This window comes from Pan troglodytes, chromosome 7 (genome assembly GCF_028858775.2).
Source record: "Pan troglodytes isolate AG18354 chromosome 7, NHGRI_mPanTro3-v2.0_pri, whole genome shotgun sequence".
In the NCBI taxonomy this organism is placed as follows: domain Eukaryota; kingdom Metazoa; phylum Chordata; class Mammalia; order Primates; family Hominidae; genus Pan; species Pan troglodytes.
Window position 1 is genome coordinate 9,986,181 of NC_072405.2, and position 21,320 is coordinate 10,007,500.

General features: G+C 40.5%; 1 protein-coding gene across 3 annotated transcripts in view; it reads right to left on the reverse strand.

Annotated features, from left to right (window-relative positions):
• The window catches only part of CSMD1 (CUB and Sushi multiple domains 1), a 2,064,385-nt gene that overhangs the window by 62,594 nt on the left and 1,980,471 nt on the right, over positions 1-21,320 (reverse strand). For all 3 annotated transcript variants that reach the window (XM_054657204.2, XM_016960221.4, XM_054657205.2), the window contains 2 exons: positions 18,596-18,769; positions 95-268 (listed from right to left, as the gene is read on the reverse strand). In XM_054657204.2, coding sequence (XP_054513179.1) covers positions 95-268; positions 18,596-18,769 — 348 coding nt within the window. The remainder of the gene's footprint in view (positions 1-94; positions 269-18,595; positions 18,770-21,320) is intronic.

Consider the following 21,320-nt stretch of genomic DNA (forward strand, 5'->3'; position numbering starts at 1 on the left):
TGAAGATTAAACAGGTGTGTATTGTGACCTAATAACAAAAGACAAGGTGGCAAAAGGAAGCCTCGATGAATTCGTCCACAAAGAGTGCACTTACGGACACAGACAGGCGTTTGTCCAGACCACTTGTGGTCTTGTAGGCATATCCTCACGGAAGTTCCCACAAGCCGGAAACCAGGATTGCACTGGTAAACCACCGTGTCTCTGTAACTGAAGCCATCTCCACTAATGTGACCGTTCACAATCGGGTCTGGGGAACCGCAGTGGCCAGCTAAAAACGTAAAACCAATTTTAAAATTTAGAGTGTCTGTCATTTACAAAAGTAGTACATTCACAACTTTTATTATCAAGTCAATAACAGTATTGAAGGTGCAACATATCGAAATCTTTCTCATTACATATATATGTATACTTTTAAATGTAATTTTTCTTCTTTTTATTATTTTTTTTCAGAAATCCTGGAAAAAAATAAGTAATATTTCTAATATGAAATGGTTTGTATTTTCCTAGTTGTGATTTTCCCATCTATTCATTTCACTTATTTTGCTTACCTGTATTCAGTTATTTACCTTGTTATACTATTTTCAAATCAAAGCAAAAAGTAAAGAAGGAATTCTTGGAATTAACATGAACAGGGCTTCTTAACCTACTGATTATGGGTAGTAAGGAGATCGGTGAGGGGGGCTTCCAGTCAGATAGACTAGATAATCAAATTACCTGTGAAATTCCAAATGGAAAGACAGGGATCAGAGAATAAGTTCAATTTCAATTATGAAAATCTGAGTTATGGGTGAGCCGATGTCTGGGTAAAAATGGCCTGGAATCAGTTGAAAAGAGAAGTCTAGAGTTCCAGGGACAGATGTGCTGAAGTTAGCGTGGACTTGGGAAAACAGGAGCATGCACAGCTGACAGCTGAAACTAAAGGTAGCAGGGCTTACCCAGGTGCACAGTGAAAGAACAGGAAGAAGTGCGAGATCGGGACAGGCGTCTTTACTTAAGGGGAGACAGAATGTCCATGTAGATAGTAAAACAATTGACAAACATGGCATTGAAAGAGCTTTAGTAACAGAGCTTCCACATGGAGACAGACCCTCTGACATTATTCCACTCACTCCCACCATTTTTTTTCTTTTTTTTTTGGCAGGGTCTTGTTCTGTCACTCAAGCTGGAATGCAGTGGCACCATCACGGCTCACCATAGCCTCAATCCCTTGGGCTCAAGTCATCTTTTGGCCTCAGCCTCCTGAGGAGATGGGACTACACCACCACAGTACATGCTGCCATGCCTGAGTAATTTTTTTATTATTATTATTTTTAGTAGAGATGGGGTCTCATTATGTTGTTCAGGCTGGTCTTCAACTCCTGAGCTTAAGCAATCCTCCTGCCTTGGCCTCCCAAAGTGCTGGGATGACAAGTGTGAGCCACCACACCATTTTGTTACCTTCTCTTCCATCTCCCTCTTCTGCCTCTTTACTGCTCTCACTTTTCCTTCTTTCCTTTCCTCCAACTTCTCCTTTTCTCTCTCTCCCTTCCTCGCATATATGGAAAGGGTATTCTTATTAAATTAACAAAATATACAGGCTGAAGAGTAACTTACATGAATTGGACCTGTGTTACACATGGGTTTTGGAGTCACAAGAAGAGGAAAAACATTCACCATGAGTTCCTAAATAATCATCTTTGTCACTCTCCTATAGTTGCATCAACATTTCTTTTTGCTTAATTCACAGGAAAATAAAGAATATATTAGAAAAACAATTGCTTTAAGAGGAATTTTGCAATAAAGTGAGAGTACCCGTATTCTAAAAATAATAATCAATATTTATCTTTGAAGTTATAGAAAGAAACTTTTCGTAGGAAAACAGCTACAGAAGCCTTCAGTCCATGCAAAATATCAAGGCGGAGACTTTCCCTGCCCATTTATTTCCCCAACAGGGAACCCAACCAATGATTCTCCATACAAGTTCCTGCACACCCAGATTTGAGAAATTACAAAATAGTTGTCATACTCCTTTGGGATTAAGTATATCCTTCTAGGGAGATTTAAAATCATAATCTATATTTCTGCTTAAAACAAAGTTTAGAAACATTGTGTTCTCCTATTTTGGAGAACAAACTTATTATCAGGAAGGTAACATTGCAGAGGAGAGAGACAGAAGAGAATCTCATCTCTGCCTTAACTCGTAGAAGAGATTAGACCACAAAAAGCCAGGCTAGATTTGGCTAATTTTTGTGCATTGGCAGGTATTCCAGTCAATCGGATCAATAAGTCAGTTCTGGTGATTTGTCCCAATCACTCCCACATATGAGACTTGATACAAGCGGAGAACGTGGATGAGTGTGAATGTTCTCCATATTGTGAAGAGAGACCCCCTGAAGGCACAAGTGTTATCACAGGCGCAGAGGACATTGTCTCTGAAGGTTCCCCTTTCCAGACGCTGTCCTTTGCACAACGTGCTCTGTCGTGCATGGGGGAGATGGAGCCATCGTTCCAACCCTAGAGACAGGGAGACGAGGACTGGTGAGAGCCAGAAGAGCCCATCAGCCCAGCACAAGAGATCCCAGCCATTTCTGAGGTGAGGCATAGAATAGCTAGTTTCTAGAAACACACAATAAAATGACACCAGCATTTCCTTTTGGGATTACTTCTGAAGCCCGGAACCACTCCAAGAGGAGGGGATGTGGGACCAAAGGCAATAGTGATGTGAAAAGGGATGCATTTTAACACAGCTCCTCTCATTTTAGGGAATCTGTTCAGGTCTCATTCTTGACTTAGACAAACAGGACTCCTTTTAAACCTTAATATTTTTCTGAACTGAGTTTTTTGTAAGTGCACATAGTTTGAAGTTGCACTCTTCTTTGGGAACCTGGCAAACAAGGACTTGTAATGGTCAAGGAAGCATCTGCGTTCTCTAGAAATCAGGCAGCAAGCCTGACAGCCATGATTGTAAATAAAGATTCCCAACAGCAACTCCTCTCTGACACATGGTCATTCCGGTTCTCTGAGGAATTGGCACCAAATGCCTAAAGAAAACAGAGGATGTCCTTCAAAAACATTTCATTTTACCTCCTTGCCTGAAGAAAAAAAAGTTATGTATCAGCGGGATTGCCTAGTATCTAAGCTTCCTAATACGGAACAATTATTTCTTCAATGTGGCTTCCTATTTTGAAACAATGAGATAGCAATCTGTTTTTCACCTGTTATCACTTTCCAGCCATCAGTTAATTCTGTTTTAACACATTCAAAATCTTTGACCAATTATAGCCTATTACAAATAGAGGATAACCACACAATTTCACTCATAGAATACTCTTTAACCCAAATCTTAATGATATTGTGTCAATATGTTGAGGAAGGGAAAATTGCATTAGGAGGAATTTGAACTCAATGAATTTTGAGCTCTATTTTAAATTTAAGATTCTATTAGTCTATGATAGTATTATTCTATATGCTTTGTATGTGAGTTACTTTTTCTTTTAATATCTTTGATGTAGTCTTGGTTTTGAGTCATCTACACAAAACCTAGAAAGCCTCTCTGTCTTCCATCAGCATGAAATGTAATCAAGTTCATGCTTCTCTGCTGTGTCTCTACCATATCAGTCACGCACTGAGTACTTGTTGAAATGAACAGAAACAGAATAACCTCACCACTGGGCAGTCATGTCCTTTACATTGTCTCCTATGTCACCTTCATGTATTTGACAATAATTCATTTATTTGACAATAATTTCATGATGATTTGTTGTGGGTTGCAATGTTCTTGGGGCTGAGGATTAAACAAGGAGTAAGACACAATCGCAGAGGGTAAACGCAGAGGAGCAGCTGTCACGTGCAGAGTCCTGAGGGTGTGCGGACCTAGCAGGCTGGGAACGAGTGGAAGGAGCACTCAGCCATGCTGAGGACCAGGACTCCTGGTGAAAGAGGTGGCGTTTAAAGTCTGAAGGATGAGCACTTGTTAGCCAGGAAAAGGTGATGGCAAGACATTCTAGCCACAGAAATTAGAAATGTTATATATTTTTAAAGCATCTGTTAAAATATGAAGACTATGATGTCAAATGACCCAGTTATACATTTGCTAGGAGGGTGACCATTTGCATCCTGTCCAGCTTAGTACATGGAAGGTGTCAGCCCCACTGCGTGACTCTGCCACTATTTGAAGATAGTTGCTACAACTCCACTGAGTATGCACAGTGGCAAAGGAGGATAAGCAACTCTATTCACTGAATTTTTTTTTTAAAGAAATGAACGTGGGGTGAGGGCAGCCCTGCACACTTCAAAACCAAATATCATCTAGTGATAATAAAATACTGAAATTCCTCAGTGGACCTTACACTATGATGCCAGAGCCCAGAGGGTGTGATTTGTCTTGATTTTGCAGACTTTGTTTATTTATTATTCATTGACGTTTAGCTTCAGTTTAAACAAAAACTGCCCAATGTCTCCCACAGGCAATTGTGTAGCAACAACAGTCACAGCTGGGACATCATGAAGCCTGGATTTCTTGAGAAGTGTGTGTCAGAAATTGTCCTATTAAAGTGTGGAAGGAAAACCTTGGCAAGAAAGCAAGTGGCCCACTTTACTCTTAAATCAATCTTCTGCATGAATTTATTAGTCTACTAGTAATCTGAACCCAGCAGGACTGAGAAGCAAATGGTTGAAGAATTAGGAAAGAATGCTATGCAACTGTAAATTCATATGATTTTTAATCCAATGTATATAGATAGACAATGTAAATATATCCTCATGGAATTGCAGAATTTGCTTTTAGCTCAAGCACGAATTAACAATTCAATTACTACCACACTTCATGAATTTTACATTTTAATTCTTCATTTTCTCCATGCTGAGAACAGGTATGACTGTGGACAGGGTAATTCACCAACCACTTAAAATGGTTGAGAGAACCAGTAACGGAACCAAGAATGCAATGGTCTGCTCCAGTGACTCTGTTTTACACACTGTTCTACAAAATATGTCATTGGAATAAGAATACCGTGGCCAGGCGCAGTGGCTCATGCCTGTACTCCCAGCACTTTGGGATGCTGAGGTAGGTGGATCACCTGAGGTCAGGAGTTTGAGACCAGCCTGGCCAACATGGTGAAAGCCCATCTCTACTAAAAATACAAAAATTAGCTGAGCGAGGTGGCACATGCCTGTAGTCCCAGCTGCTCGGGAGGCTGAGGCAGAGGAATTGCTTGAACCCAGGAGGCAGAGGTTGCAGTGAGCCAAGATTGCACCAATGCACTCCAGCCTGGACGACAGAGCAAGACTCTGTCTCAAAAGATAATAAAAACAATAACAATAATACCGTAAAACTTCAGAACCATTGAGGTGTTATACGTATGGACTGTGCAGTACACTGGGTGGGACCCAGGAATTTGAGCGTCTTTCCTGAGTTACAAAGAGTTTCCGTACCATAAGCTTTGAAAATCACTAGCTTTTCAGTCTACTCTATTCTGTGTCTGATGAAAGCTTTGTTACTCCAAGGAGGAACTGGTACCATTCCTTCTGAAACTATTCCAATTAATAGAAAAAGACGGAAACCTCCCTAACTCATTTTATGAGGCCAGCATCATTCTGATACCAAAGCTGGGCAGAAACACAACCAAAAAAGACAATTTTAGACCAATATCCTTGATGAACATTGATGCAAAAATCCTCAATAAAATACTGGGAAAATGAATCCAGCAACACATCAAAAAGCTTATCCACCATGATCAAGTGGGCTTCATCCCTGGGATGCAAGGCTGGTTCAATATACGCAAATCAATAAATGTAATCCAGCATATAAACAGAGCCAAAGACAAAAACCACATGATTATCTCAATAGATGCAGAAAAGGCCTTTGACAAAATTCAACAACGCTTCATGCTAAAAACTCTCAATAAATTAGGTATTAATGGGATGTATCTCAAAATAATAAGAGCTATCTATGATAAACCCACAGCCAATATCATACTGAATGGGCAAAAACTGGAAGCATTCCCTTTGAAAACTGGCACAAGACAGGGATGCCCTCTCTCACCACTCCTATTCAACATAGTGTTGGAAGTTCTGGCCAGGGCAATTAGGCAGGAGAAGGAAATAAAGGGTATTCAATTAGGAAAAGAGGAAGTCAAATTGCCCCTGTTGGCAGACGACATGATTGTATATCTAGAAAACCCCATTGTCTCAGCCCAAAATCTCCTTAAGCTGATAAGCAACTTCAGCAAAGTCTCAGGATACTAAATCAATGTACAAAAATCACAAGCATTCTTATACACCAACAACAGACAAACAGAGAGCCAAATCATGAGTGAACTCCCATTCACAATTGCTTCAAAGAGAATAAAATACCTAGGAATCCAATTTACAAGGGATGTGAAGGACCTCTTCAAGGAGAACTACAAAGCACTGCTCAAGGAAATAAAAGAGGATACAAACAAATGGAAGAACATTCCATGCTCATGGGTAGGAAGAATCAGTATCGTGAAAATGGCCATACTGCCCAAGATAATTTATAGATTCAATGCCATCCCCATCAAGCTACCAATGCCTTTCTTCACAGAATTGGAAAAAACTACTTTAAAGTTCATATGGAACCAAAAAAGAGCCCGAATCACCAAGTCAATCCTAAGCCAAAAGAAGAAAGCTGGAGGCATCACACTACCTGACTTCAAACTATATTACAAGGCTACAGTAACCAAAACAGCATGGTACTGGTACCAAAGCAGAGATATAGATCAATGGAACAGAACAGAGCCCTCAGAAATAATGCCACATATCTATAACTATCTTATCTTTGACAAACCTGAGAAAAAAAAGCAATGGGGGAAGGATTCCCTATTTAATAAATGGTGCTGGGAAAACTGGCTAGCCATATGTAGAAAGCTGAAACTGGATCCCTTCCTTACAGCTTACACAAAAATCAATTCAAGATGGATTAAAGACTTAAACATTAGACCTAAAACCATAAAAATCCTAGAAGAAAACCTAGGCATTACCATTCAGGACATAGGCATGGGCAAGGACTTCATGTCTAAAACACCAAAAGCAATGGTAACAAAAGACAAAATTGACAAATGGGATCTAATTAAACTAAAGAGCTTCTGCACAGCAAAATAAACTACCATCAGAGTGAACAGGCAACCTACAAAATGGAAGAAAATTTTTGCAACCTACTCATCTGACAAAGGGCTAATATCCAGAATCTACGATGAACTCAAACAAATTTACAAGAAAAAAACAAACAACCCCATCAAAAAGTGGGCGAAGGACATGAACAGACACTTCTCAAAAGAAGACATTTATGCAGCCAAAAGACACATGAAAAAATGCTCATCATCACTGGCCATCAGAGAAATGCAAATCGAAACCACAATGAGATACCATCTCACACCAGTTAGAATGGCGATCATTAAAAAGTCAGGAAACAACAGGTGCTGGAGAGGATGTGGAGAAATAGGAACACTACACTGTTGGTGGGACTGTAAACTAGTTCAACCATTGTGGAAGTCAGTGTGGCGATTCCTCAGGGATCTAGAAGTAGAAATACCATTTGACCCAGCCATCCCGTTACTGGGTATATACCCAAAGGACTATAAATCATGCTGCTATAAAGACACATGCACACATATGTTTATTGCGGCATTATTCACAATAGCAAAGACTTGGAACCAACCCAAATGTCCAACAATGATAGACTGGATTAAGAAAATGTGGCACATATACACCATGGAATACTATGCAGCCATAAAAAATGATGAGTTCATGTCCTTCGTAGGGACATGGATGAAATTGGAAATCATCATTCTCAGTAAACTATCGCAAGAACAAAAAACCAAACACCACATATTCTCACTCATAGGTGGGAACTGAACAGTGAGATCACATGGACACAGGAAGGGGAATATCACACTCTGGGGACTGTGGTGGGGAGGGGGGAGGGGGAAGGGATAGCATTGGGAGATATACCTAATGCTAGATGACGAGTTAGTGGGTGCAGCGCACCAGCATGGCACATGTATACATATGTAACCAACCTGCACAATGTGCACATGTACCCTAAAACTTAAAGTATAATAATAAAAGAAAAAAAACTTAAAAAAAGAAAGCTTTGTTACTGTTTGTAATTATAAACTGCTATTATATTTTGCTTAAAATGTCTCAAATAGAAAAAGGGGAGTTATTTTAACAATCTTTCTCTAAAATTGGATTTGAAATAAATAAAAGCTACCAAACATTTGAACAAAGCACAGAGACTGGTAGCAAGATGGATGGAGTATTGAGTCCATTTTCATAGCAAAGAAATAGAGTATGTCGCAAGCAAAATGTCAGGAAGAAGGCTCGAGAGGGAGGAAAGGCCTAATTTCTTGATTGGTCAAGGTTTCCCTGCAAACTACATTTGTGCCAGAGCAGTCAGGAGGGCAGAAAGTGGCTGAATTCCCTTTGTGAGGTCAGTTGAGTCTGAGGTTCATTAGGGACACACACAGGGAAAATCACTCACTCCATTATCACCCGCACAGTGTGGCCCACCCTTAGACCAGGGGAGGCCGCACACCTGCAGTTTATAGAATTCAACACGGGACAGCAGGGGCCTCCGCAAGGCCAGCCTCTCAAAGCCTTTGTTTCTAGAGTTCCATGTAAATTCCACTGCACAGGTCTTTTAGTGTAAGTTATAAAACACCTTGCTGAGAGAACAAAAGGTTGTTTTGTTTGTTCGTTTCCAGTAGACTGAACACTCAGAAACTGGCTCCTGAACGAATCCGGTTCCTTCAGAACTCCAGCATGCCCCCCTGGGTGACCTGTGTTTTCTGGAAAGTGGTTCTACAAAGCTGTGTTTTAGAGGAGGAATCTTACTGGCAGACAGGATTTGGCTTTGTGTAGCTATCCGCACTGTTTTTGCAGCACTTGCTTTTGCTACTGAAAGCAGTCATGGGGTTTGCAACCTAAAACCACCACACTGATTGTCAGTGGTGACTTTCCGAGTGACTGACGCAAGGTGGACCCTCAAAGAGACCTGAGGTACTTGTTGGCCGATTTACCTTCACATCATAACGCACGCAGAGTGAACACCTCACATGCAAGTACAGCAAGGTGAGAGTCTCCGACAAGTACCTAGACCTGTGTGATTTTGGAAATGGGTTCCCTGATTTGGAAATGTAATAAAGTTCCACTGTTTCACTTCTCCCGCAGAAACCCCATATACCAGTGGGAATGTTGCCACAATGTCTCCCATGACAGAGGACAGACCTGGAGCCCTGCATTCTTTGGGGAGGAATCGGCTCCTTCCATTGGAGCTGTAGGATCTCTCCCCTCTCACCAGGTCTCCCACACACGCACTTTTTCTCCTAGAGGGGCCTACTTGAAGCTCACCTCTTCAGTGTGCAGGTTTGTAGCAGGACAAATACTAAATATTGGTCCGGGGATTAGAACGGAATCCATTTTTAGAAAATCTATAAACCAAATATTCAACCTCAGTATTTGCTTTGTGATTACTGGTACTTATTGCTGAAAATAAAATACATTACAAATATCCTGGGCCTGTAGGGGAATACAATATGCTTTATTCTATCCATTCTATGCAATAACATGGTCTTTGGCTAAGTCAGAGTTATTTGGGCAGTAGATTCCAAAGCCAATTTGCAAACTTTTCTTGAGTATTAACAAATGGTCATAAAATGTCAGGTGGATCAGATTCACTTATAGGCAGGAAAAACTATTATTAGCAGTACACATCAACGGACATATTGAAGTCTCTAGATCTCCATATGCTAAAGAAACACATTTGAATATTGATAAATGAGGTGGTTTTTCTTTTCCCTCCAAATGTAATTTCTAGGGGCAATGCTGACCGACTTAGCCCATGCATAGATATGCATATGGTATCACAGAGAGTGTGTGGAATTTGTCCAACATGGAGGTATTGGGCTTGCAGAGCATACAACACTCTGTGCTGTTTGTGACAGCATCAAACACGGGCCCGAGTCCTCTGCCACAAATCCATTTGATCAGATCTCTGCTTCACACATCTTAGTGAATGACAGCTTTTTAAAACCTGTTTGGTTTGAAGAAAACCTCAAACCAGGGCCATCATTTGGACTGTCTTTGGGGCTTTCAGCATTCTTTTTATCTGTTCCTGTCTCAATGGAGTTCCTGAATATACCCCATTTCCACCTTCTTCCCTGGGCCTATCCTGCCTCATTGTCCTAAAGCTTCGTCTGCAGTCTTGCCTGCCGGTGTCACGTCTTTCTGTCCCTCAAACCTGAGTCCAAATCCACCGCAGGTGCGCATCTTCCACAAACCCCAAAGGAAGAGCTGCCCATTCATACAGGAGGCAAAGATCTCCCTGACTTCAGGTTTCTCCTACAACAGGAGAGGCTGTCTTTGGTGTTGCCTATTTAAAACACCCAGCCTCCTACTCTTCTACTGTGTTTTGTTTTAGATTTAGCAGGTGGCATTCTAATTTTTCGTACCTATGCACTTCCCCTATTGGACTGTGAGTTCTGAGTGCAGCACCATGCCCTGTGCATCAGGACTCAGCTCAAAACCTGCCCTAGAGCGGGTGTCAGAGTTATCAGATCTTTTCCACCATCTGGTGGCTCTATCAGTCCAGGCTCTTATGACCAGGCGGCCGTCGAGAGTTCGACCCCAGCACCTGCTTGTTTCAGGCAAGTCCGACTTCCTTGGGCCGCACTCCGCATCTATGCTGTTGCCACCAGGGTTGCAGCTCTTGATTTCTGGAATGGTTTACCCCATGCCTGCTTGCTGGAATTCCACCCAGAATCAGGGTGGCTTCCCCCACATCTACTCTTCTATCAGCCTCTAGGTTGCTCCCACTCTCACCTGGATTTCTCAAGTAATTTGCCTATATTTCCCTTTTGCCATTATTCTATTCCCAACTTCTTATTTTTTTTGAGATGAAATTTTGCTCTGTCACTCAGGCTGGAGTGTAATGCCATGATCTCGGCTCACTGCAACCTCCACCTCCCGGGTTCACGTGATTCCCCTGCCTCAGCTTCCCAAGAAGCTGGGATTACTGGTGCCCACCATTATGTCCAGTAGTAGAGATGAGGTTTCACTATGTTGGCCAGGCTGGTCTGGAACTCCTGACGTCGTAATCTGCCCACCTCAGCCTCCCAAAGTGCTGGGATTACAGGCGTGAGCCACCGCATCCTGCTTGTTCTCAACTTTTTATTAAAGCTACTTGGTGTTTACCTTATTTACTCCTTAGAGTATAGATTTCATAAAAGAAGAACCAATCTTATTAACCTCTGAATGCTGCACAATAGTTCTTGAGGAACAAGAAAAATATCATTAAATACTATTCAGAAATATGACAGAAAAACCCACCACTGAGAATTTTGCTAGTTTTTCCCTAGCCACTGACAATGCATTTGGAAAATCTGAGAACTGCTATAGGGAGTTTTCCTGACTAACATACAGAACATATTTTACACTTAAGATGGTAGAGCAAAGATGGGGGTGGGGCAGGGGAGGCAGTGCTAATCTTTCTGCTCTGCTGTGATATAAGCATTATCATAACCAGTTGTTTTATTAAATATTTTATGTGGATCTTTCCAAAATAGAAGGCAATTGAAGAATATATTTAAACTTGAGTATCTAAGAACTATGAACAACTACAGTCTAAAAACAGTATTTTGAATCATGTCATCTAGCTATTTTAGCCATATAAATAACCATTATATTGTATTTACAGAACAATTCATCTCCTCATGGTTATAATAGCGCAATAAATGCAAACTTATTTCAAACAATAGCAAAACAATCTAATAAAAATGATAATGTCCTTTATGTGGGAAATAACTCAATCTACCACTAATATCTTGAATACTAGAGATTGAAGAGGTAACATAGTGGAGAGAGGATGGCTTCTTATGTGCTGAAAAGTCTAAATGATGTAAATGTTTTCAAAATATGAATGTGGGATTCTGTGACAGGAAACCTAGACCACAAACTATAACCTCTTCCTAGTTTGTGTGTTCTCTGTTGGTTTAAGCAAACTACCACAGAGAAGATAAACAGGAGAAAATAATTAAGGGATCATGTAGATTAGAAACTTCCTGGGTGGATTAGCAGGTGCCTGAGAGAGTGGATACCAGGTCAGCATTCTCAGTGCTTAATTCTGTGGCCTGGGGAGAGGTGTAGCATTACACAGTACAGTTGGTAAATTAGAGCAGGTCCTTCGCAATTTACAGAACTCTGGGAGATCCCAGTAATAACGCAGGAGGGATCGTGTTGATGAAGGTGGGCTAAATTTTATAATAATGTACTCGGATGCACCTGTGCATTACTTTGCTCAAAATCTATTTACAATGATATTTACATGCACACTCCAATTTCTCACAAGGTTCTTCTTAGAATCCAGACCAGGGACCTAAAACACAGCATGGATTGAGTTCTTGAATATTAGGTGTAGAAAATCATCTTTTCTTTCCTTAAATACAGCTGTCCTATAGTTGACATTCTCAAGACTCAGTCTGTCAACGCTCATTCATTCCCGTGCTTGGCGACTCCAGCTGCAATACTCAAAAAGGATTCCAGCATATTCTCCCGTGTTGGAAGTCACTGGAAACAGCTAGCATGCCAGAAGTATGAGTCATGTTGCAATGAAACTGAAGCACAATATGAGGAAACAGTATTCTTTCTAGTAGCCCCAAAAATAAACTACAAAATATCTCAACCACAATTCGGGGAAAAAAATGCTTTTGTCAAAAAATCTTGCACCAAAATGGAAAACATATTGCACCTAGGGTATACAGCCCAAGGGAAGTTAATCTAAAGAACCAAAGTGGACCCTGCTTTTGCATAAAGTCTTAGTTGTCTTGTTGGGAAGATCCACCTGTTTAAAAATACACAAATGAAGGGGGATGTGGGGATTTTTTATACTGATTCCAAAAGCTCTCTTTCTCTGTACACAGTGCCTGCTGGATATGATTGGCTGTGTCCCCACCCAAATCTCACCTTAAATTGTAATAATCCCCACCTGTCAAGGGTGGGGACAGGAAGAAATAATTGAATCATGGGGGCGGGAGTTTCTGTTCTCATGGTAGTAAATAAGTCTCACAAGATCCAATGGTCTCATAAACGGGAGTAACCCTGCACACACTCTCTTGCCTGTCACCATGTAAGATGTGCCTTTGCTTCTCCTTTACCTTCCACCATGATTGTGAAGCCTCCCCAGCCAGGTGGAACTGTGAGTCCATTAAACTGTTTTCCTTTATAAATTACCCAGGCTCAGGTATGTCTTTCTCAGCAGCGTGAGAACAGAAAAATACACTGCTATTACAAACCCATGAATGGAAGTATGCACATATGATGTCTGCATCAACCCTGGGCCTTGTCTTGGCAGATATATGCAATTAATTTTATGTTTGTTTCTTTTTTCCCACCCACATGTTCCTGATTAAGATGTACAGATTTCAGCATGGTCTTCATGCTGACTCTACCCATCAGTCAGGGCTGGCACTGATATGGAAAACAATTTCCCACAACTAGTTTCTTCCATCTTTCACCTGATAGCATTTTAAATATTTGAAAATAGTTATGAATGACTACGTTACTTTTCTCTCTGTCAAAGTAATATCAAAATTTTTCCAGCCTGGTGTGGTGCCTCACGCCTGTAATCCCAGCACTTTGGGAGGCCGAGGTGGGCAGATCACCCAAGGTCAGGAGTTCCAGACCAGCCTGGCCAACATGGTAAAACCCCGTCTCTACTAAAAATGCAAAAAATTAGCCAGGTGTGGTGGTGGGTGCCTGTAATCCCAGCTACTCAGGAGGGTGAGGCAGGAGAATTGCTTGAACCCAGGAGGAGGTGGAGGTTGCAGTGAGCTGAGATCACACCACTGCACTCAGCCTGGGCAACTGAGACTCCATCTCAGAAAAAAAAAAAAAAAAATTCCAAACAGTCCTCAAAGCTCACAGGTACCAGATCCATCACCATAAATGCATAGCAATTCCTCAAGAGCCCACTTAAACTATTAGAAAACTGAAGTCATGATTCTGGATATGGGATTCCTGGGCGAACCGAGGATGGGAGGAACCTTATTAACAAGACTCAGCCTGAGCATCACATGGCAGCACTTGTCACATATGAGCCTGCTCTTACCCAAAACTCCCAAGTTCTCTGCCTGTACACTATGAACTCAGAATTTCTTCTCCTCATATACATTGCAATTATTTTATTTCTACTCTGAGAAAAATTTTACATTAATTTCTATTATATTATTTTGTTTGTCCTATCATGAGAATTTGAGATCCTGAATCCATCATCCAATATTATTTTCACTCTTTCAACTATGCCCTGATCAAAGATAGGAATAAAAATTTTTGATTCAGAAACACCATTTCTGAATAGTACTTATGAATACCCATCTCATAACAATAGTAAACAAAAAAAAATGGATGCAAACTCACATGGTGTCTTGGAAACTATATTAGTTCTATGTGAAAATACATTTCCAAAGTTACTTATGAAGAATATGCTTGGGTATCTGCTCTATATATCATCAAGTCAATTTATGGTTTTTGATAGCTAGCTTCTTTTCCTGCTTTTCCTGTTGTGAGAACAATCACACTGGATATGAGTTTCACTCTAGGGTTCTTCCTTTCCATAATATCTCACCAAGAACACTGCCAGTAACTCAGCAGTGTGATTTTTAGTCCCCTCAGCTGATTCGGATGAAATTCTCCTGGGCAGGAGACACAACTTCATTGAGAACTCTGAAGTTCTCTTTTATAAGCTCCTTATCTTTGGGGCGTGCCAGTTTCTGATTTTAAAAACGTCCCGCCTATAATCCCAGCACTTTGGGAACCTAAGGCAGGAGGATTGCTTGAGCCCAGGAGTTCGTGACCAGCCTGGGCAATTTAGGAAGACCCTGTACCTACAAAACAAATTGTAAATAGTTAGCTGGGCATGCTGATGTGCACTGTGGTCCAAGCTACTTAGGAGGCTGAGGTGGGAGGAGCACTTGAGTCCAGGAGGTCGAGGTAGCAGTGAGCTGTTGTTGCACGACTGCACTCCAGCCTGGGTAACACAGTGAGACCCTGTCTCAAACATAATTAAATAAATAAAAAAAAAACTCCTAACTTGTGTATTCCATAATAAAGCTTCTTCATGATGTGCTTATTACACACCGTATGTGTGTATCGAAAATCTCATGTGCCCCACAAATATAAACACCTAATATGTATCCATAAAAATTAAAATTAAAAAAGTTTTTAAAAGCTTCTTAATGAAAAAAAAAAACAGAACTGAATAAGCATCCATTTTCATACCAGTTTCAAGAATGAATTTGGTTCTTGTTTCAAGCATAACTGAGGCAGCTCTCTTGGGGTTCCTCACCCTTCACATCATTTCCAGTTTGTGGTGGATTTGTCCCTCCAGACACTCTCTTTAAAAACGCATTGCATTCTCTTCAACATGTCCTGGGACAGTTGCTTTGCTTGAAAATTGAATTTCTTGCAGAAAATCTGGTATAGCTGTCTCTGTTTGTTTGGGTAATTTCCCATTTTTTCCTGATTGGATGATTTGCTTTTTAAAGTCATAGTTTTGGGGGTTGTTTTGTTTTGTCAAGGGGTCATCATTTTTAGAGTTGAAGCCATGATTATATAGACACAGTTTTCAGAATATATATGTATATTTTGATTCAGAATCACTTCTGAATAGTACTTATGAATACCCATCTCATAACAATAGTAAACAAAAAAAAGGACCCAAACTTACATGGCGTCTTGTGAAATTATATATATATATATCTCCTTACCAACTGCGTCTTTAGTATCAGTCATTTCCCCACTACAACTATCTCGTTTACCCCGGCATGGTCCAGATGAGCCAGAAGGTTACTCAAGGACATTTAACTTGGTGGAAACCCAAAGTGATTTTCAAAAGAGCCGTAACCATGGAAACAGGGAAAGGGTTAATTCAAATAACAAGTTAAGAGATGGAAGAAAAGCAATAGCAAGACTGATAGGCGAGAGCGTGTCAGCATCCTGGGAGTACAGGATGAAGGACACAATTAGCCAGGCAGAACTAAGGCACAAAGACCCTTGCACCTGCCCCTTGCATGCGCCTCCAGAGGGGACTAATCCAGGTTCCAGAGCTCATTTCACTTCTAGTTAACACAACACACTCCTCCTTATTGGTCTGAATTAGCATGATAGTATTCTTGGTTTTATGATGTTGGGCAAATTCTTTACTTCTCTATGCTTTCTTTCTTATCTGCAGGTCGAAGGAATAAGCACTTACTGTACGTTCTAATCAGATAAATCTCACAAATGCCATGTGCATTTTAAATCATCAAAAAATATCATCATTTATAATCTGTCTCCAAATATGGCACCTAGTTGATACTTGGATTATGGAGGTATCCATTTGCTACTCTACTAAATATTTGTGTAGATTTAGGATTGCAGCCTCTGTTCCCTTCATCTATCTTAGAGTCATACAATCTACTCAAGCAATATCATCTCTGTTCTCCTACCTTTTTACTCACTCATCCCTATTTTCCTCTGAGTCTCACATGCAGCTTTATGGTTTCTTGTGGACATATGTTCTTGCTGAGTTTCACATGCTGTCGCCCCCCAGCAAAAGATGTCTTTGGTAAAGGGATATGCTTCATTACCATGCTTCACACGTTATGAATCTCAACCCTTTCAGTTACAGTGGTAGCTGCAAAAACTATATTTATTAACTTTCAAAATGTTTGTGCTAAATGAATTACCCATGGTTTATCCATTAGTATGTACATATGTATGTGTCATTTCTAATCTTTTTCTATTTTTCCCTTTAAATACTCTATGTCTCTTCCAATTTTATTATTCCTTATATGCTGTATCCAATATCTACAACACAAATGTTTTATATATTATAACCTGGGCATTTTTCTTCTTCCTTATTTTCCTCTGAGCAAATGGACTCATTTCTGAGTGAATCATCTTTCAAAAGCTGCTAAGATGTATTGCATAGCACTGAGGCATGTTTGGGGGCATCTCCAGGCAGCCAACTATTCAACATTTATCTCATCCTTTCTACTCCAAAACCCTAACTTTCAGACACAAGAATAACACAAGATAGATAAAGGCTTATCAGGGATCAATAATCCCCAAGCTGACCCATCATTTAACAGTTATGTAAACTGAATGTATCACTTAAACTCCCAAAGCACCAACGAAGGCCTTTCCTGCATCCTGTATTGGTAATGACCAAAAGGATGAGATTAGGGATGTTTGTAAGCAGTAGAGCAGCAATCAACTGTAAGTTGCTGTTAATTTTCATGTTTACAATTACTAACAGAGATGTGGTACATACTGTCAGACGTGAGTGTCTTGGACCACCTAGCTCCCTCCCAGTGAAACTGGGATCCTTCAGAGGACCAAGCTCCAGGCAGAAGAGCTTGTCCACATCAAAGGTGCCTAAAGGAGAGTGCTGTTCCATAGCCAATTTCAGAAGGATATTTAGGAATGCATGGAAACTCCTAGAAGGACTTGTGACTCTCTACATGAAGAAGCATACATAGTCCAAGGAAATGTCATCGTCTACTGAAAACTGTAATGAGGACACCCAACGACACATATGCACACACTCATATATATAATTGTGTTCAATAATATATAATGCACTAAATATATTCAATAATACACTCGACAGAGTGAGAAAGAGTGTGAGAAACCAAGCAGCATTCCTGTAAGTCCTGCAGTGATTTAAAATAAGTAGATAATGTTTCACAGACAAGTGTGAGAACCTCCTTTTGGTGGTTGGTTTTTCTCTAGGGTTACTACCGTCCTTTCATCTCGTTTCTTCAAATTCTCCCAAATGAAAAGAAGAACAGGTTTTGCTATTTGAAGTTTACTGGGCCTGGCTTAGTTCCTGAAGTGATCTTTGCCCATGCAGATTCAGAAGCTTAAAGCTCCCAGTTTCTATGGCTTTGAGCGATTTAAAAAAAAAAAAAAAAAAAAAAGGAAGAACGTGGAGAAGGTTCAGAAGAACCAAAGGCAAGTAAGGTATTTTACAAATGACCAGCAGACCTACTAAGATCACTCTTTGGTAATAGTTGTTCTTTAAACTGCTTATTCAAGATTTTTCATACACTTATTCAAAGCATTTTCCAATGGAAACATTTTTCATTCCATTTTTTAAATTATGCAGAATATTTTAAGTTTTTGAAAAAAGAAGACTACATTATTGTAGACATATAGCATTTTAAATAATTCACTGTACTTATGTCAATTTGGATGAATATAACTTCAATTCATTGACATAATTTTTAAATTTTTAAAAACATAAAATGTACAATATTTTTGAAATTCTTTTTGTGTGTCCTAAAACCATGATGGCATTTGAGTGCAGGTACATTCTCAGCACTCTTGCAAGATTGCCTTTATGGCACTTAAGGCAATATATGACTTTCATTCATTGCTCGGATTAAAAACAAATCCCTGTAGATACTCAAAGAAAAAATCACACTGGGAAGTGCAGCATTTCCACCCCAGGTAGGATTTAAGGCATTATAGCAAGAAGTCATATGTGTTACACAGCTGTAATCTATTTCTAAGGTTTATCTGCATTAAGTAAGTGCCAGAACACAGATGAATTTACCCAGACATCGAGTTTCGCTGCCGCTCCAGAGCCCATTTGCCAAGCACTCTCTGACATGAGATCCCACAAGCGTGTAGCCGGTGTTGCACGTAAATATAGCTGTGGCCCCATAAACTGTCAACGTTCCAATCTTGTTGCCATTTGGGGGAAAGGAAAGGCTTCCACACGAGATAACTAGAAGGAAAAACAATAAAATGAACATCAATTCAGTTATGCAGATTACTCCTGTGCTCCAAACAAACAAACAAAAAACAAACAAAAACAAACAAAAAAAACCAAAAAACTATTTTTAGTCTTAATTTTCACTAAGAACATGGTTGAGAGTGTCTGCTTAGGGCTGGATAGACCAGTCACTTAAGAAGCTTAATTTTCCATCTTTATGCTCCTGAAACAAAAACCTAAAAGCTTAACGTGGATTCCAAAACATTCTAGATTCCTCCAATTACCCATTAACTTTTGTTGTTGTTGTTGGCATGGAGTCTTACTCTGTTGACCAGGTTGGAATGCAGTGGCGCTATCCTGGCTCTCTGCTACCTCTACCTCCCAGGTTCAAGTGATTCTCCTCCCTCAGCCTCCCGAGTAGCTGCGATTACAGGTGCCTGCCACCATGTCCCGCTAATTTTTGTATTTTTAGTAGAGACAGTGTTTTGCCATGTTGGCCAGACTGATCTCAAACTCCTGACCTCAAGTGATCCTCCCACCCCAGCCTCCCAAATTGCTGGGATTACAGGCGTGAGCCACTGTGCCTCGACCCATTAATGTTATTTTTATTATCATCCTGACAGGTATAGCTGAACCATTCTTGAAAAAATACACAGTATACAAAGTATAAATGCAGAAGCGTGTCAATCAAATAAATTGTCTATCTCTCTACCTTTCTTTCCATATCAATCCCAAGAATTACATAGTAGTAATTACCAGAAGCCTCATGAGCCTATCAGGAAATAAGGAATACCAATTTTCTTTACCAAAGCCCATCAGCTGGGACAAAGTAGTGTGGTATTAAAATCTAGGACTTCGGACTGCAATAGCAGTGCTCAGTTTATTTGTTTTTTTAGTTACTTGCATAATTTGTTGGGCTCATGAGCTCTGTAAGAATGCTGACTACACAGGGCATTTGGAGGCTTTCCACAAACTAAAACGTGCATACAAACTAGACCTTAACTTGGTGTCGATGGGGTGACCCTATGCCCCATGTTTACACCTGCCGTCTCAGCACAGTTATTGATCGTGTCCATTTTCACTCATGAAAGTACTCCAGTTTGGCAAACAAGTTAATGGTCACCCTCATTATATATTCTTACTACACCACTGAAATCTCTGCTCTTCAGATTCAGAAACACTTCAGCACAGAAGATCATGGCCTCTCAGGGGAGGGAGGAACTCACAAGGTTATCCAGCCCAACCTATCATCAGAGGCTGAAATATGTTTTGAACAGGTAAGAATGAAAGTGTTAGAAAAGCTATTCAAAGCAAGCGTTAAGAGTGCTAGGTGAGCACTGATGTGCAGGGTGCTTCGCTGCAGCCTGCAGTGGCAAACATCGAGTCCTTCCTTATTCACAGTAAACCACAAGAGGCAGTGAAGCACAGTGAGGAAGAACACGGATTCTGGCTGTAGGCTACCCAGGGTCTGGTTCTGCCAGACAGGAGCCAGGCAGCACTTGCCAATTTTCTAAGTCTCTGGGCCCTGTTATGGGTTGATAATAGCTCCTACTGCATAGGCTTGTGCATTAGATTCAAACAGAAGCCATCCCTTGCACATAAGCAGGCTTAATCAGGGTTAACTAACAATGAAAGTATAAATCAGGACCTATTTAGTCAATTGAACCAAAAGTAGAAAAACCTTTAGAGATAATTCAAGTGAGGAAAATAAAATGATGCATGTACCACTAAAACCAGCCCTTTTGTTGTTGTTTATGTAGACAGAGTCTTGCTCTGTCACTCAGGCTAGGGTGCAGTGGTACAACTGTAGCTCCCAGCAGCAGCCCTGACCTCCTGGGTTCAAGACATCCTTCTGCTCAGCCTCCCAAGCACCTTAGTGCATGGGCACCACCACGCTCAGCTATTTATTTTTTTAATTTAATTTTTGTAGAGATGGGGGTCTCACTGTGTTGTCCAGGCTTGTCTGGAACTCCTGGGCTCAAGCAAATCCTCCCATCTTGGCCTTCCCAGAAGCCCCAGACCTTTTAATTAAGCTGTCTTTACTCCATGTTATGATAGGACAACCGAGGCTCTATTTCAAATGTTCAGACAGAGACAGCCAGACTCAATTTTCTGTGGGGTGCACTACCAGAAATTGGGAGGTCCAACTCGAGAGTCCATCACGACCAGCACACTATTGTTATTGAGACAGCCTCCACGGTTTATTGGTTTTGGGGACTGCTAAACTATTACAGTGTCATATCGTATGCATTTAGTAATATGCTAATATGTTTGCTCTACCAAATGTTAATGAACTCGAGTAGGATTTAGATTTTTACAATTTGTTATGAACTTTTCATTAAGCCTTTCCCAAACAGGGTGAACTTGTCCTTCAACTATGATATTTAAAGATCCATTTGTAGCAATTTAAGATAATTGGATCTTGTCTTGAAACTTCCATGCTTGTCAGAAAATAACAATGAGGTCTGAGTCGAATTCTTCTTGGAGGTTTCAGCGCACCTTCGCCTTCAATGGTAGAGAAGCAAGAACACCTCCCTCTGCTCGTATGGCTGTTTCTATTGTT